This window comes from Galeopterus variegatus, unplaced genomic scaffold, assembly GCF_000696425.1.
Source record: "Galeopterus variegatus unplaced genomic scaffold, G_variegatus-3.0.2 Scaffold2985, whole genome shotgun sequence".
Lineage (NCBI taxonomy): Eukaryota > Metazoa > Chordata > Mammalia > Dermoptera > Cynocephalidae > Galeopterus > Galeopterus variegatus.
The window spans coordinates 387,162-401,250 of record NW_007729096.1 but is presented as its reverse complement, the minus strand read 5'-3'; the positions used below and the strand labels follow the sequence as shown (position 1 = coordinate 401,250).

The 14,089-nt window shown below is 48.4% G+C and overlaps 1 protein-coding gene across 3 annotated transcripts in view; it reads right to left on the bottom strand.

The window, feature by feature from the left end:
* Positions 1-607: 607 nt before the first annotated feature.
* LOC103599485 (glyoxylate reductase/hydroxypyruvate reductase-like) overlaps positions 608-14,089 on the bottom strand; it is a 38,354-nt gene continuing 24,872 nt past the window's right edge. For 2 of the 3 annotated variants that reach the window (XM_008583628.1, XM_008583629.1), the window contains exons 2-6: positions 9,193-9,577; positions 8,276-8,447; positions 5,443-5,621; positions 4,168-4,264; positions 608-819 (exon numbers count right to left, since the gene is read on the bottom strand). In XM_008583628.1, coding sequence (XP_008581850.1) covers positions 663-819; positions 4,168-4,264; positions 5,443-5,621; positions 8,276-8,447; positions 9,193-9,574 — 987 coding nt within the window. In that variant the 5' untranslated portion in view covers positions 9,575-9,577 and the 3' untranslated portion in view covers positions 608-662. Of the gene's footprint in view, positions 820-4,167; positions 4,265-5,442; positions 5,622-8,275; positions 8,448-9,192; positions 9,578-14,089 lie in introns of those variants that run through there. The other variant, XM_008583630.1, reaches the window with a different exon arrangement.

Sequence of the window (14,089 nt, the reverse complement as noted above, 5' to 3'; positions counted from 1 at the left end):
GCCGTGAGACGACGGCGAGGGCGCGCGACTGGACAACTGCGTGCGGGCGTAGCGGCGGCGCGTGGGCGGGACGACGGCGTGTGGGCGGAGCGGCGGCGTGTGGGCGGGGTCGGAGCTGCTGTGGGCGGGGCGGGGAACAGGGCAGGGCTGGAGCGGCTGTGGGCGGGGCTGAGGGAGGCGCGGGAGAGAGGTGGCTCATTTGGAAGCACGGCGCTGACCTGGAAAGGCGGCCGACGCCACACAGGAGGTGCGTGCTGGCGCTCCCGGCGACGTCCCCTCACCATGTGCGCAGCCCTGTCCCTGGCTCCGAAGGCGCCCGGGGCAAGAGGCGTCCGAGCAGCTGCCGGAGCTGAGCAGCCCGCGAGGTGGCAGCCACCGGCCACTCACGGACCTGGCCCAGGGTTCTCATCCAGATGCAGCCACTGGCAGCCTGCGGGACCTCAGACAGGCTGTTCCTCTCTCTGCTCAGTTACGAACGGTGACAGAGAGCCTTCTCCCAGAGCAGTCTCGAGGACAGAGAGAGGTGACGGAATTGACGCCCTTAGCAGGACCTCTGTAAACATCAAAGCAGCCTGTACAACGGATCCACATAATAGAGGACACAAAATATGGTTTTCCCCATTTAATCTGCAATGTTTTCATCTAAGTTTAAGTCCACAAAATCACTTAGGTAGCACTTCACGAGGAATGGGAAGGCCACTGACAGCAGCTAGGATGCTTTCAACCAAATTCTCCATAATTTGTCGTCTGGCTTGGTGAGTGGCACTTCCAATGTGAGGTGTCAGAGTGATGTTCTTCACCGTCAACAAAGGATGGTCTCTGAAATACAGATTAATGGAGGAAACTGCTCAGAGTTGTCTGATCTCAACTTCACACACCTTCTCAACCACCACCACCTGACCCTATATAGGAAGCCTAGCATGCTGGGGGACAAAACATTCCCCAAGTGCACTTGGCCATTAGTGCACAGGGCACAACTCACAAGGAGGACTAAACACACTGGCCCAGAAGACGGCCTCGGGAGACGGCTGCCGGTCTAGGCACTATAGGACAAGCTGAATTCGCTTTCAGTGAGAAGTGCATTCGGAGGGAAAAGATTTACTAACTTGAATTGGCAGATGAGAGGGAGTTCTCTTCCAAGAGAAAGGCACAGGATGGAAGTCAAGCTGGAAAGATGCATTGGTAACAGGCATGACCTCACCCAGCAGGGTCTCTTGACTATTTTAATACAGAGACTGAAGTCACCACGAGGCAGTGGCCCCCTATTCTAGCTGCTGAGGCTCAAGGGGCATACCTAAGGGAACTTTATGGACCCCCAGATTGTTGCAAGTTCTCTGGGCTGCTTGCACTTTACACCGTGACTACCCTCACAGCAGGACTGACTGAAATAAGACATATCCTGCCCTATATAGTTAGCGGGGATAGGAGCTATTCCGAATAACACCCACGTCCTCCCCAGAGGAAGGAGGTGGGCCTGCTGTACAGAAGCACACACTGGAAACCAGTCTTGGTACAAGCCTGTGAACAGAGACAGGGTGACAGACTCTGTCCCAACTGACTTGGAACCCAGAAATAACCAAATCATGACCAGTTATACCAACACCTGTCCATACTAGTATGTGGTATGCAGGCAAGGGCTGCTTCTGTTGGGAAGGCATAGTAAATACCTCCACAATTCTTAACGATCTGTAATGAAAATGAGTTGTACCATTACCATATTGTGATACATTGTAACACTGGTATTGTGGGTAAGATTCAATTACTCTATGTAAATAAGCCAAACAAAACACTGATATTGATGATCAATTGTATCAGGAGACTGAGTTAAAGCCTCCTCGGATATAATACCCATGGAAAATGACTGTCCTGAGGCAAAACTGGATTTAGCTAAATATCATCTAGTTTCTATGCTAAAAAGTTCTGCACATGGTCATCATAAGTTGTAAATACCAGTAGACCAAGGGAGAAACAAGTAGTCAGGCTGGTTCAAAAACACAAAAATGTATGTAATGGCTTTATAGGATGAGTTAGTTGTGTCTTTAAATATTACTGCCCCACATGCCTCCTCCAAATGCCAGGCATAGTCACACTGATACTTCTGCTATATCTGCCAAATAAATATTATACTAAATGTAGATGCTCAAAGAAATATGATTGCTATAAGTCCGCCTAGGCCAATGGCCAGGGGGATGGCCTGTGCCTTAAAGGGTCAACTAAGCAGGCAGGCATGGGGTGCTCCAAACTCTGCATGTTTCCAAGAAGGACTGGCCCTTGACCAGCTCCTGGGAGATAACCTCTGAGTCCTTGAGATATCCTGCCTGATAAGAGTGTCTTTTTATACTTGGGCTTTGTACAATGCTGGATAGTTTATGCTAAAATTGTAATTTATGAGTGACTGTTTTGTTCACTTGGGCCATGCTGCATCAGTGTGACCTCTGGAGGGACTGGAGACCAAGTAGCTAAGGTTAGACATGCAGGCACTGAGCCTACTTCTGGACACCAAGGCTCAGGCAAGTTTACCTAGTGCAAAACACTTCATGTGTGTTCCACATCACTGCTGGAAGTATAAGCAACATCCGTGCTTATAGGTTAAACTAATAAACCTCCACTGGGAAGAGACGGCTGGAAGCTCAGGCTTGGCCTCTCCTGGACTCCACGCCATGCACCTTTACCTGTGCTGATTTCAGTCTGTATCCTTTCACTGTAATGACCTGTAACTGTGAGTGTAATGGCTTTTCTGAGTTCTGTGAGTCCTTCTCACAGATCATTAAGTCTAGGGGTGATCTTGGAGACACCTGGCACCGCTGGCAAATTAAATTTTTATTTTTTAAAATAATCTTGTAGTAATGCTTTTGCAAAGCAAAGAATACTTATGTAGTATCATTAAGTAACCCTAAATTTCCTACATTAAAATTTTTTTTTCATAGTAGTGCACACCTGTGGTAAGCAGCAAAAATGAAAATGAAAAAAAATCCACAAAACTCTCCCCAAAAATCAAAACGAAAACTCAAGCATTTCTGACTGTGATAATATAGAGATTAGAAATTAACATGGACATCAGAAGATTAAATTATTTATAAAACAATTGCTAAATCTCTTGGCCAGTAAAATGATTCCACATGGGACAATGGGAGCTGGGTGGGTAGCAGTTATTAGGTTAAACTAAACTTTGGGATTTGACCCTGGGATTTGCCCTGTGACTTATTTGTGAATCTAATAAAAAGATCATTTGAACAGAACAGACAATAGGGATGATCATGGGACTTCTAGGTTTCCAAGTATGTTGACAACTGTCTAAAATGCTCATGCTTCCTAACTTATATTGAAATTATTTTCTGTTCTAGATCAGTGGTTCTCAAACTTTTGGTCTCAGGACTTCTTTATACTCTTAAAAAAATTGCGAACCCCAAAGAACATTTGCTTATGTGGACTATAACCAGTACTGTATTAGAAATCAAAACTGAGGAAATTTAAATTCAGTAATATAGAAGCACACACACCATTCACTGTCAGAGTGATGACTTCATCCACTGTACACTCGTGAGAAAACATGAGTGAAAATGTAAATCACATCTTACAGTCTCATGAAAGTAGCAGTGACATCACAGATCCATAAGGGGTCTCTAGACCACACTTTGAGAACCTCTGTTCTAGATAAAGTATTGTTTTTTCAGAAATGGCTATATGTTCTATCGTAGATCTTAACTTAGATATCAAGTTTGGCTTTAATGTCAAACATTCAGCTGACAGTAATTTGTCTACTGGATAGAAAACAAAGCTAGGAGGAATAGTTAGTTGAATAAATGACAGAGTCAAGACTCTGGTTCTAACAGGCTGGATCACTAGGTCAAAACACATAAGCAAATGAAATTAAACTAAAATAAATAAAATTCCATACATATACTTAAAAAACAATTGAGGGGACAAAAAATTTATCTGACTAAAAACAATGAGCTAAGGGTTTAATGAGGCTCCTATACACGGAGGAGCTGAGGCAGAGGCTGGACAGCTGCAGGTGCACCTGCTGCCCCTCAGGACAGGCCCCTCCAAGGCCAAGACCTGGCTATGTGACTCAGTAGGGCCACAAAGACCAACAGAAGCAATCGTCTGAGGACCCTGCCTGCCTTCTGTCAAGGAATTCTTGTAGATTTCGCTTGGCTTTGGTACCTTGGCAGGGGTTCCGGGTATGTCACATCCAGTGCCGCGGCTCTTATGACCCCAGTCTGAAGAGCTTCCACCAGCGCATCTTGGTCCACTAACAGACCTGAGTCAGAAACAAGGCCTCCATATCACCACAATGTGATAACATACACAAGAGACGTTTGGGCTGCATTAGCTACTATTTCAAACACATCTTAATCTTGTTCCAATAACATGTTTAAAGGTACATCAGAAGTCTGTCAAAGAACACATGACTTTCACACTGCCTGATTTATTATCAGACCTAATGAAAACCCAGCCTGGGCCCACCATGTGCCAGGCAGAAAGCTAAGTCCTTCATATACATTAGCTCACAGGATCTTCAAATAATATGGCAAGGTCATTTCACAGATGAGGTAAGTAAGGCTCAAAGTTACAAACTTGCCCAAGATCACACAACTTCTAACACATCAATTCCAGATCCAAGCCAGGTCTGACTCTGACCTGGGCTGATCTTCCTCCACGACACCACCTCCCAACACCATCCTGAGGTTCCAACTGAGGAAACAGAGCTCCCAGATAGTACTATGATACCTGCATCTAAAAACTAAACAAACACAAATATGATCCATTGCTATGATTCCAAATACAAACTAGCATGGCATGTTTGAGCAGCAGTGGCAGAGAGGACCTGCCATGAGTAGCTGACTGAGGGTGTCTGCTTCCCGCAGGCCATCTAAGAGCCGTTGCTATAGATCAAGACACAGAGCAGCCTTGCTGACCACGTGGCTGCTGGAGAAGCCCGTGGGAGGCTGCACCTGGTGTCTGTGTTCCAGAGCCACACTGACAGCCTCTGTGTTACCATACATGTAAGGTAAGTGTAAGGCCCCATCCTTCACACTTATCTCGCAGGTCCAAATTTTGAGATATATTAGGTTGGCCCTGAGACTTCATGGCAAGCACCATTCTCCTTGTTTCATAGATGAGAGAGCTGAGCATGGGGGCAAAGGTGGCTGGTAGCACCAGGCTTCCCACCCCTGGCCCTGGCCTGGCCCCGCACCAATGCTTCTGTGAGCCGTCAGGCCAATGCCAGGAGGGCTTGGTCTCTTCTTCCTAAATGACATGTCTGACCCACCATAACATCTGGTTACAGCACAGGGCCTACCACCTCCTGGCATCTAAATGTGAAATAACAAAGTAACACTAAATTATTTTTAATAATTTAAAGATAATGATGCTAGGAGGTTTCTCCTGCATTCCCTTCCAACCACCGTGCCCTTAGGCCTGATGTGGAGCGGGTACCTCTGCCGATGTTGATGAGCGTGGCAGTGGGCTTCATCAGCCCAAGCTCCCTCCTTCCAATTAGCCCGTGGGTCTGGGGCGTCAGGCCCGTGGCCAGCATCACGAAGTCTGACTGCAGCAGCAGGTCATCCAGCCTTGCACAGTAAGTGGCCCCAACAGCTTGCTCCTCCTCCAGTTTCCTACCACATACCAAGGAAGAAATTCATCGAGCTGACCTGGGGGGGCGGATGTGCAAGCCCTTCCAGGGAGGAGTCTCTGGGGGAGTCCAGGTGGGTTCAGGAGGTGAGAGTCCTCGGAGCCACCAACCCACCTGTGGAAACACTGCTTACCCTGTCCCCTACAGATTCTCACCAGACTGTGAGCTCCTTGAGGGGAAGAGTTTCCCCTCATGCACCTCTGGACCGCCAGAACCTGGACCCAACACCTGTCTACCCCAAACACACTTTAGACTGGGCAAACACATCAGATTCCAGAAAAGAAACTGGAAGGGGCCTCAGAGTACTGACGGTTGAATTGAAAGCAGGTGTCAAAGATGCAGGCAGGATTTTGTCTTCTTTTTGGTCAGATCTTACTCCTGCTCTGGTAACCCCCAGGTAGCTGATTATTCAACAGAAATCCTCAGTTCCAGGAGTTCACAGCACCCTTGGCAGTCACCAGAGCCTTACAAATATGGAATACAAAATTGTACAAGTTGTCTTGTGACATGCCTCTGGCTGGGGGATGGCCTGCAGGGAAGGTGAATGCCCGCTGCATCACACACGTCCCAGTGTCTCACACTGCCTCCTCACGGCACCAAGGCCATGACTCTGAGTGTCTGCACTGTCTATTGTGCAAACACAGAAATTGAAGTTCAGGCGGAAAGCTCTGACACAGAATCTCCAGCCTGCCATGCCTCCATGAATGTCAGCTACGGAAAATAATGACAGCTTTCCAACCTCCTTGTGAGGCCAGAAATCTATTCATTTATTGAACAAGTGACGGCTGAGCTGCCCGGGGTGCCAGCCCTGTGCTGGGGAATATGATGATGACACACGTAAGACACCTGACCTCTGGCTCACACCCTCACGGGGAGATGGACAGAGAAGCAAACGCACACAACGTGCTTCGTCCTGCAAGGGCCACACTCAAATGGCTGGGAGAAAGGGTGGGGCCACAGCATAGAGAGGTCAGGGGGCCTCTCTGTGGCAGGGACCAGGGAGGGAGGGCATCCAGGCAGAAGGATGCATGAGCACCCAGGCAGGAAGCAGCTAGAATGTTCCGGGTGGACTCTGGTGTGGAGCAGTCTGGGGAGAGATGTGCCATGACTGTGGGGGACAATGAGCCCACGGGGTCTATGCAGGGATCCAGGATCAGGGTATCTACAAACCTCAGTGGGAAAATGATCATATTTATTTTCACTAATCTCTAACTGAAATGTAGCATTTTCTTCAATTATGAGTGTCAGCAACAAACCACAGTGTAATAGCATTACCTCTGTCCTTGTCATCAACAGACGTCACGGATCATTTCAGGCCACATCATGGTTGCTGAAAACTTCTCAAAACAGCATCTCAGAGCACCACCTGTGCCCACCCCATACTTCACAAGGACACTAGCTATTTGGCCTGCTGCTGGGATCTTGTTGATGAGTTAATAAAGAAGTGCAAATACTATATGACAGGTTATTTTTAATATATGGAAAATAATATTTCAATATAATTGACAATACATGAAATATAATTCTGTATATAATGTATTTTATTTTATGCACTTAAAAACATTATCCTGAGAAAGGGGCCTTAAACATCATGAGACTAACAAAGGGGTCCATGACCCCAAATAGGTCAGGAGCCCCAGGAGACATAGGTGGCCACGCCCTGCAGCCCTCACAGGGCCGTGAAGGATGGATGGACTCCATAGGCGATGGGAGCCACCAAGAGGCGTGGCAGCCGCCAGGCCCCCGAGGTCTGCAGATGGGATGGGAGGGGCCAAGGTGGAAGTGTGCAGCCCCTTGGTAGGGTGTTTGGGGGTTCAGGTGGGAAACGAGGGCAGCCTGCATCATGCAGCACTAGCAGAATCACAGGGAATGTGGACTCTGCAAGTCTTGGAGATGTCACCAGGCCTGGGTGTGTTAGCGAGGGAGCAGCTGGACACAGGAGGAGGGAGTGAGAATGACACCTGGGTGTCTGGATGGAATAAAGGAGGGGTGGCGGTGCCACTCACAGAGACAGGGAGCACACGTTGAGAGTTAGACCCACGGGTGTGGGGGCCACGGTACAGAGTTCACCCTGGACGTGGACTTGGGACAGGTTCCACAGCAGCGCTGGGAGCCCCAGGGGAATGTGGGGGGGCGGGGGTCGGGGCCGCCAGAGACACAAGCTCGCCTCTCAAGGGGGGGTGAGACCTCCGGAGACCACAGCCCCAGGAGCACAGGATACACAGCGAGCAGTACCCCCTGGCTCTCCGTGGGCAGTTCCTGCTGACCCGAGTAGAGAGCTGAGCATGTCCCAAAGCTTCGGAAAAGAGGCGGGACTATGCACCTCGGTAGCAGAGGGATGGCTCACCCTTCTCGTGGGTGTGGACAGCACCTCCCACGACCACAAGAAATACTTTAGAAATAAAAAAGGACCCATGTTGTGTAAGGTAAAATCTCTTCTCTCTCTGGTGAAACTTTTCAATGAATAGAAGCCAGAGCCACGTTTTTCGGTCATCATCAAAATATCAGGACCCCTTTCTCAACCACCAGCTCTACTGGAGTCTCATGAGGAAGGAGGGACAACACAGCAGCCAGGCAAAGGCAGTGATGACCCAAGTCCTGCTCAGCTGACCCCAGAAGTCAATTTTCTGCGTTTACCTGCGGCTCCTGTTGTGATACAGAATCTTCATGTCAAACGCTTGGGCCCTTCGAGCAATCCTGTAGCCGATGGCACCCATGCCAACGATGCCCAGCGTGGCCCCCGACACGTCCTGACCCATCCAGTTGATGGAAACGCCCTCTGCATCTGGGGCAACAGCCAAATGATGACCTAAAACATACAAGGCACAGAGTGAGCAGTGGCTAAACTAAAGCGCTGCTCACTGGGACCTCCTGACACAGCGCGGGGGAGAGGCCATGGGCGGGCCAGGAGCACGAGGTGATCCTGCTTCTGCAAGAGGTGAACGGCAGGGACAGACTCCTCGAAACAAAAGTAGAGCCTAACAGGAGAACGCTTTATGACAGCAGCTTTTCTCACACGAAGAAGGGTTTCTGGTTAAAATTCGTTTTGGGGGTGTGTGTGTGAACCAGTCGCCAGAAACAGAAAGAGCCTGGTTCCTGCCGCTGCTTCTCAAACTCCTCACACCAAAGCTGCATTTCGGGAGGATGGGCACAGAGTGAGCCACCACATCCCCTCTGAGGTGTCCAGCGTGTGGCGAGGTAGGTCCCACCACTCCCTGACAACAAGGGACTCTGGGGTTTCTGTACTCGTTCTGAAATCGCTTCACATGCACATTTCACTGTCTGCTTTACAAGTGAGTGACACTAGGTGGGGGAGAAAACAGCTGCCACCGGGGATGCCAGGCTGTCATCTCGTCGACACGGCCGCAGAGGCCAGTGAGTGGCTGCACCTCCAGGTGAACATCCTGGATGTAGTGTGGAGAAATCAGAACCAGAATACAACGTGTACTTTGAACAGACCCATTTGCATATTTTAGGATTGTTTTAGCGTGTATGTTATTAGACATTTGTCATTTGATTCTTTAGAAAACCAGCATCTTCAATAGGCGTCTTACCTTCCACAACCCTGCGAGCCGAGGCCAGCAGCAGGGCCATCCCCAGGTCTGCTGTGGGGTTTGAAACGGCATCTGGTGTGTTGGCTACCTTCACACCAAAGCGGGAGATGAGCTGCAGGTCCAGGTGGTCCACACCCACCCCCGCACTGGCAATCACCTTCAGGGAGGGCAGGCTCTGGAGGAGCTCCCGGGTAATAACTGGTTTTCCTCCCCATATATAGACAGCTTGGATCTTCTGACTGAATTGTGGTTTATTTTCCAAAAATTCTTTCATGGCAATGAGATGAAAGTGTTTCTGCAGATCTCCAACATGATCCTCACAGATACCATGTGGCCCTTCAATTGCAGACACCAACACTCCAGGTAGCTCTCGATCTCCCATGACCTGCAGAAAGACAAGCACAACATCGGCAGTCAGGGAAGAGTCCCAGAGAGAACAGCCCACGCGTGCTTCTGCTACTCACAGGTTTCCTGTGTGACAAGACTGGAATTCGCTTTATTTCCCGGATAAATTCCTGTAAAACCTGAAAGGCTGTGGACCCAGAGCTCTGAAATGTCTCCACTGTGCCCACTTTCTTCCCTTTCTCAGTGGGTCTTTATTTCTGACCTTCACTGAAAGTGGTGGAAACCTGAGATGACTCCCAGTGATCCCCTCCTGGTAGCCACGCCGCCTGTCCCCATGCTGCAGTGGGAGGCACCTCTGGTTAGTCCAGTAAAGATGCTGGCTTCTGCTTGGGAAGCGGGGAGCTGGGGAGCTTGGTGCTCTCTCTGCCTGTGTCCCCCCCCATCTTTCCCCCACCTCCAGGGGAAGCCAACGCCTGCTTGCAGGCGGTCCTGTGCAGAGGCCCACATGAGGAGGTTGGATGCGTCTCTCACCAGGCCTGCCAACAGCCACAAGTGCCTTAAGATGACCACAGTCCTGGCCAACACCTTGACTGCAGTCTCAGGATACCTGGGCCAGAACCACCCAGATAAGCCACTCCTGGATTCTTGATCCAAAGACACTGTGATGTAAATGTTTGTTGCTTCCAGTCATGAAACCTTAGGATAACTTATGCATGCAGCTGTTGAGGAGGCAAAAGTCCACCTCCATCTCCCAGCAGGGCCAGACAATTAAACTGACATAAAATAGATTAACAGGAGCAAAGCATTAATACAAGTTTCATGTGGCACAGCAGCCTTCATAAGGAAATGCAAACCAAAGATGCAGTCAGAGTCCATCACTCACACACGGAATTGGACAAAGAAAAGCAAGCTGTGGAATGTGGTGACGCCAAGGCTCTGGAGAGGTAATTGGGTAGAGAAGTAACTAGAAAAAAAGGGTTCGTTAACAAGATTTGTTTGCACAGATCTTACCTGGCTTCAACTTTGTCTTCTTGAGGATAAGAACGTTATTTTATAGGGAGGGCATCTTTTATAGGGGAATTTTATCTCCTTCTTTAAGAAACAGAATAAAGGGGCCGGCCCGGTGGCGCACTGGAGAGTGCGCTGCTTGAGAGTGCAGCAGCGCTCCCGCCGAAGGTTCGGATCCCACGTGGAGATCGGTTCCGCTCACTGGCTGAGCGTGGTGCGGGCGCGACACCGAGGGTTGCGATCCCGTTACCGGCCAGTAAAAAAAAGACAAAAAAGGGGAAAAAAAAAAAAAACAGAATAAAGGTCAAAGTGATCTTTTTGCACCTCCTGTTTTTTTAAGTGCCTTTAATTCAAAATAGTCAATATGCCAGAGCAGCATATTTAGGGATGGCATGTTTTTAACCCCTTCATAGCAATAAATAATAAAACTGACCTTTTTTTTTACCATGAAAGTTAGAAACTATTTGCTATTGTCTGCCAAATGAATTAAAGTTTTATGGTAAAGTTTTATTCCTGATTAAAAATATTTTTAACATATCCTTCCTCTAAAAAGAAAACCTGTTGTTTTTCAAGTGTTGAGGCTAATGAATGCATTTTTCTTTGGATCATTGAAACTTCATAGGAAAAACAAAGTTAAAGAATGTTTAAAATTTGTTTGAAGCTCAGAGTGCAATTTTTTTTTTTTTAAATTGTGTTTAGGGTCGGCCTGTGGCTCACTCAGGAGAGTGTGGTGCTGATAACACTAAGGCCACGGGTTCAGATCCCTATATAGGGATGGTTGGTTAGCTCACTGGGTGAGCGTGGTGCTGACAACACCAAGTCAAGGGTTAAGATCCCCTTACCGGTCATCTTTTTAAAAAACAAAACAAACAAACAAACAAAAACTGTGTTTGCTTTTTTGAGTGAATAAAAGATTAAAATGGCTTTAAAGATAAGAGTATTTCAGGTTATCTCACAGGGAGGAGCCTGAGTTCCTGACTCTGTATCTTTGACTTTCCACTAACAGTGGTTTCTGTCCCAACAGACAGAAAAATGGACTCACTGTTGTTAAAGAGACACTCACATTGTTAGAACCGAATGGCCACAGGGAGGGAAAAGGGGTGGACCCTATTTCTCAGCCTGCAAGTATGTGTCTCACTAACTGTTACAAAGTTATCTTTTCTGTAACTAAGAAAAGACAACTCTCAGAAGATAAGGCTGATCAGCTCTAGCTGGGAATCCTACATTGACCTTCAGCATGTCCACTGGCGCCAGCCACCAACCCCTCCTTCTCATCCTTGAGGGCCCAATGGCTCCAATGAGAAACAGGCTCCAAGGACAGTCTTCTCCCTCTTTGATAATAGAGGCCACATCAAAACGAGCCACAGCCAGCCTGTGGAGCCTGCACACACACCTTTGTGATACATTCACTCACTGCGCACGTGTGCAGCCTTTGCCATAGACACTGAAAGCATTCCTCTGAGCTCACCGAATATGCACACGAACCTGATACTGGAAGTCGTAAGCACTAGCTGTCCTCCTTTGATCAGCAGAATCCTTGTCTCAGGTCCAGCCTGGCCTGTGTTCCCCAATCTGCATATTGCCCCTTTTCCCCTTCCTTCTTTTTTCTGGAAAATAAAGTTTCCCTCTTCTCTTTACTGGATCCAGTGGTCCTCTTTTTGTTAACAGGCTAAAGGGCAATAATATACACCATTTCACTATTATTGTCAGTGTTTCATGTGGGTAATAGATCTGCAACATAACCAACGCCACTTTAGACAAGCCCAAGTACAAAATGGCACCGCCCACCTCCTCCTCTCCCCCCTTCCCTTTACGAGAAGCCTCCTGCCTTAAACAGAAACCCCTTTTGCTTCTGCAAGGACGCAGTTCTCTGCCCCAATCCACATTAGCATAATGACCCTCCTTGATAGTATCACCCAGCTCTTGGCGCCAACATACCAATATAAATTCTACCACCCCCACACCTGGTGCTGTCCCCTTTCCAGGGCAGCCCTGGGCTGCCTGCTACTTTGAGCACAGCCCAGCAGATTTTCTTTCTTTAATAAAGCTTGAATGGTACCTGGCATTTCGGCTCAGTGGGAAGGGCCCGAGATTCTCCAAGTGACTCATGGCTGCTGCAAGTGTTGAGAGTGGTAAGATCCCAGCAGAACTGGAAGAGGCCACAAAGGCCCCGGCTGCCTCAGTGCTCAGGCTCGTCTGTCTTGGTCCCCTTCCCTGTAATTCCTTTCAACTAGCACCTGACTCTGACCCCTCTCAATCACAGGCCTGGTGAAATCAACATCCTTGAAAAGTGACTTGAAGCACCATCTGCTGCTGCCAATGGTGCTAAGCTGAGTCTGGAGAGGGCTGGAGGGTCTTCAGAGCTGGACTCAGGCTTGTGGCTCTGTTGCTAATCAAACTTCCCACTGGAGAGCTCGCAGACTTCCTGAGTGGTCTCTTTCTTTATAGCAACTGCCACAGGGTCAAATCCCAACACCCCAGCTCCTCTTCTTCCCTAATTTCTGCATCAGGAAGCTGAGGACAGGAGGGCCCTGGCAGGTCAGTATCACATGATAGACGGGGGATACATTCTGACAACAAAGGAACGCACAACCAAGCAGGTGTATCATTAAGCACCCACATTTGTAAAGTCAAAGGATAAACTCACCCATGTGTGGCACTCTTAATCCTGCCCCAACTACGCCAATTGTGGCGCCAGGGCTAGGCTAATGTCGGCATCCTGTCGACATCACCAATTGTAGCACTCTTAATCCTGTTCGAGACACCAATTGTAAAGCTAGGTGACCATGCCAGTTGTTGGGCTCTTTTACCTGCCGGTAATCCTGGTAATCCTGCACTGACTGGGCCATCCTGCACTGACTGGGCCGATTGTTGAGCTAGGGCTGGGTCTGGAGCTCCCAGACCCTTCAAGCCCATTCACAGACTGGGTCGCAAACCCTTCATATGCCAGGCTGGGTCACCAGACCCCTTCACACAGGTCTATGAGTTAGGTAACCGGCCCAAAGGTCCTTGGAAACTGTAGGTTGGAAATCATGGCTAAGCTGGGCAGACGCCCACTGGCCTGCTTCACTAAAACTCCTCTCTCTCTCTCTGAAAAACACAAGAATATCAACAAAACTAAAAAAGATACACTGGCGCACATGCACACTAACTCTGCACACACAATTTGCTTACAAAGGATTTGCTAAAACCACACCCAACTGGACCCAAGGCCAGGGCCCTGACCAAACTATTCTATTTTCCCAACACCATGAAATTTGGAAAAATCAAAATTTTTACAGCTTTGTTTTTGCCTAACAGAGTAATGGCTCAGGCTTCCTGACTGCTATGTGCCTTTTCTTCATGCGGTTCTACTTGAGCTGCCAAAATAGATTAAAAATTAACTATTTTCTTCTTATGATTGCTAAAGAAAGAAAGAAAGAAAGGGAAGGGAAGGGGAGGGGAGGGGAGAAAGAAAGAATGAGAGAGAGAGAGAGAGAGAGAGAGAGAGAGAGAGAGAGAGAGAGAGAGAGAGAGAGAGAGAGAGAGAGAGAGAGAGAGAGAG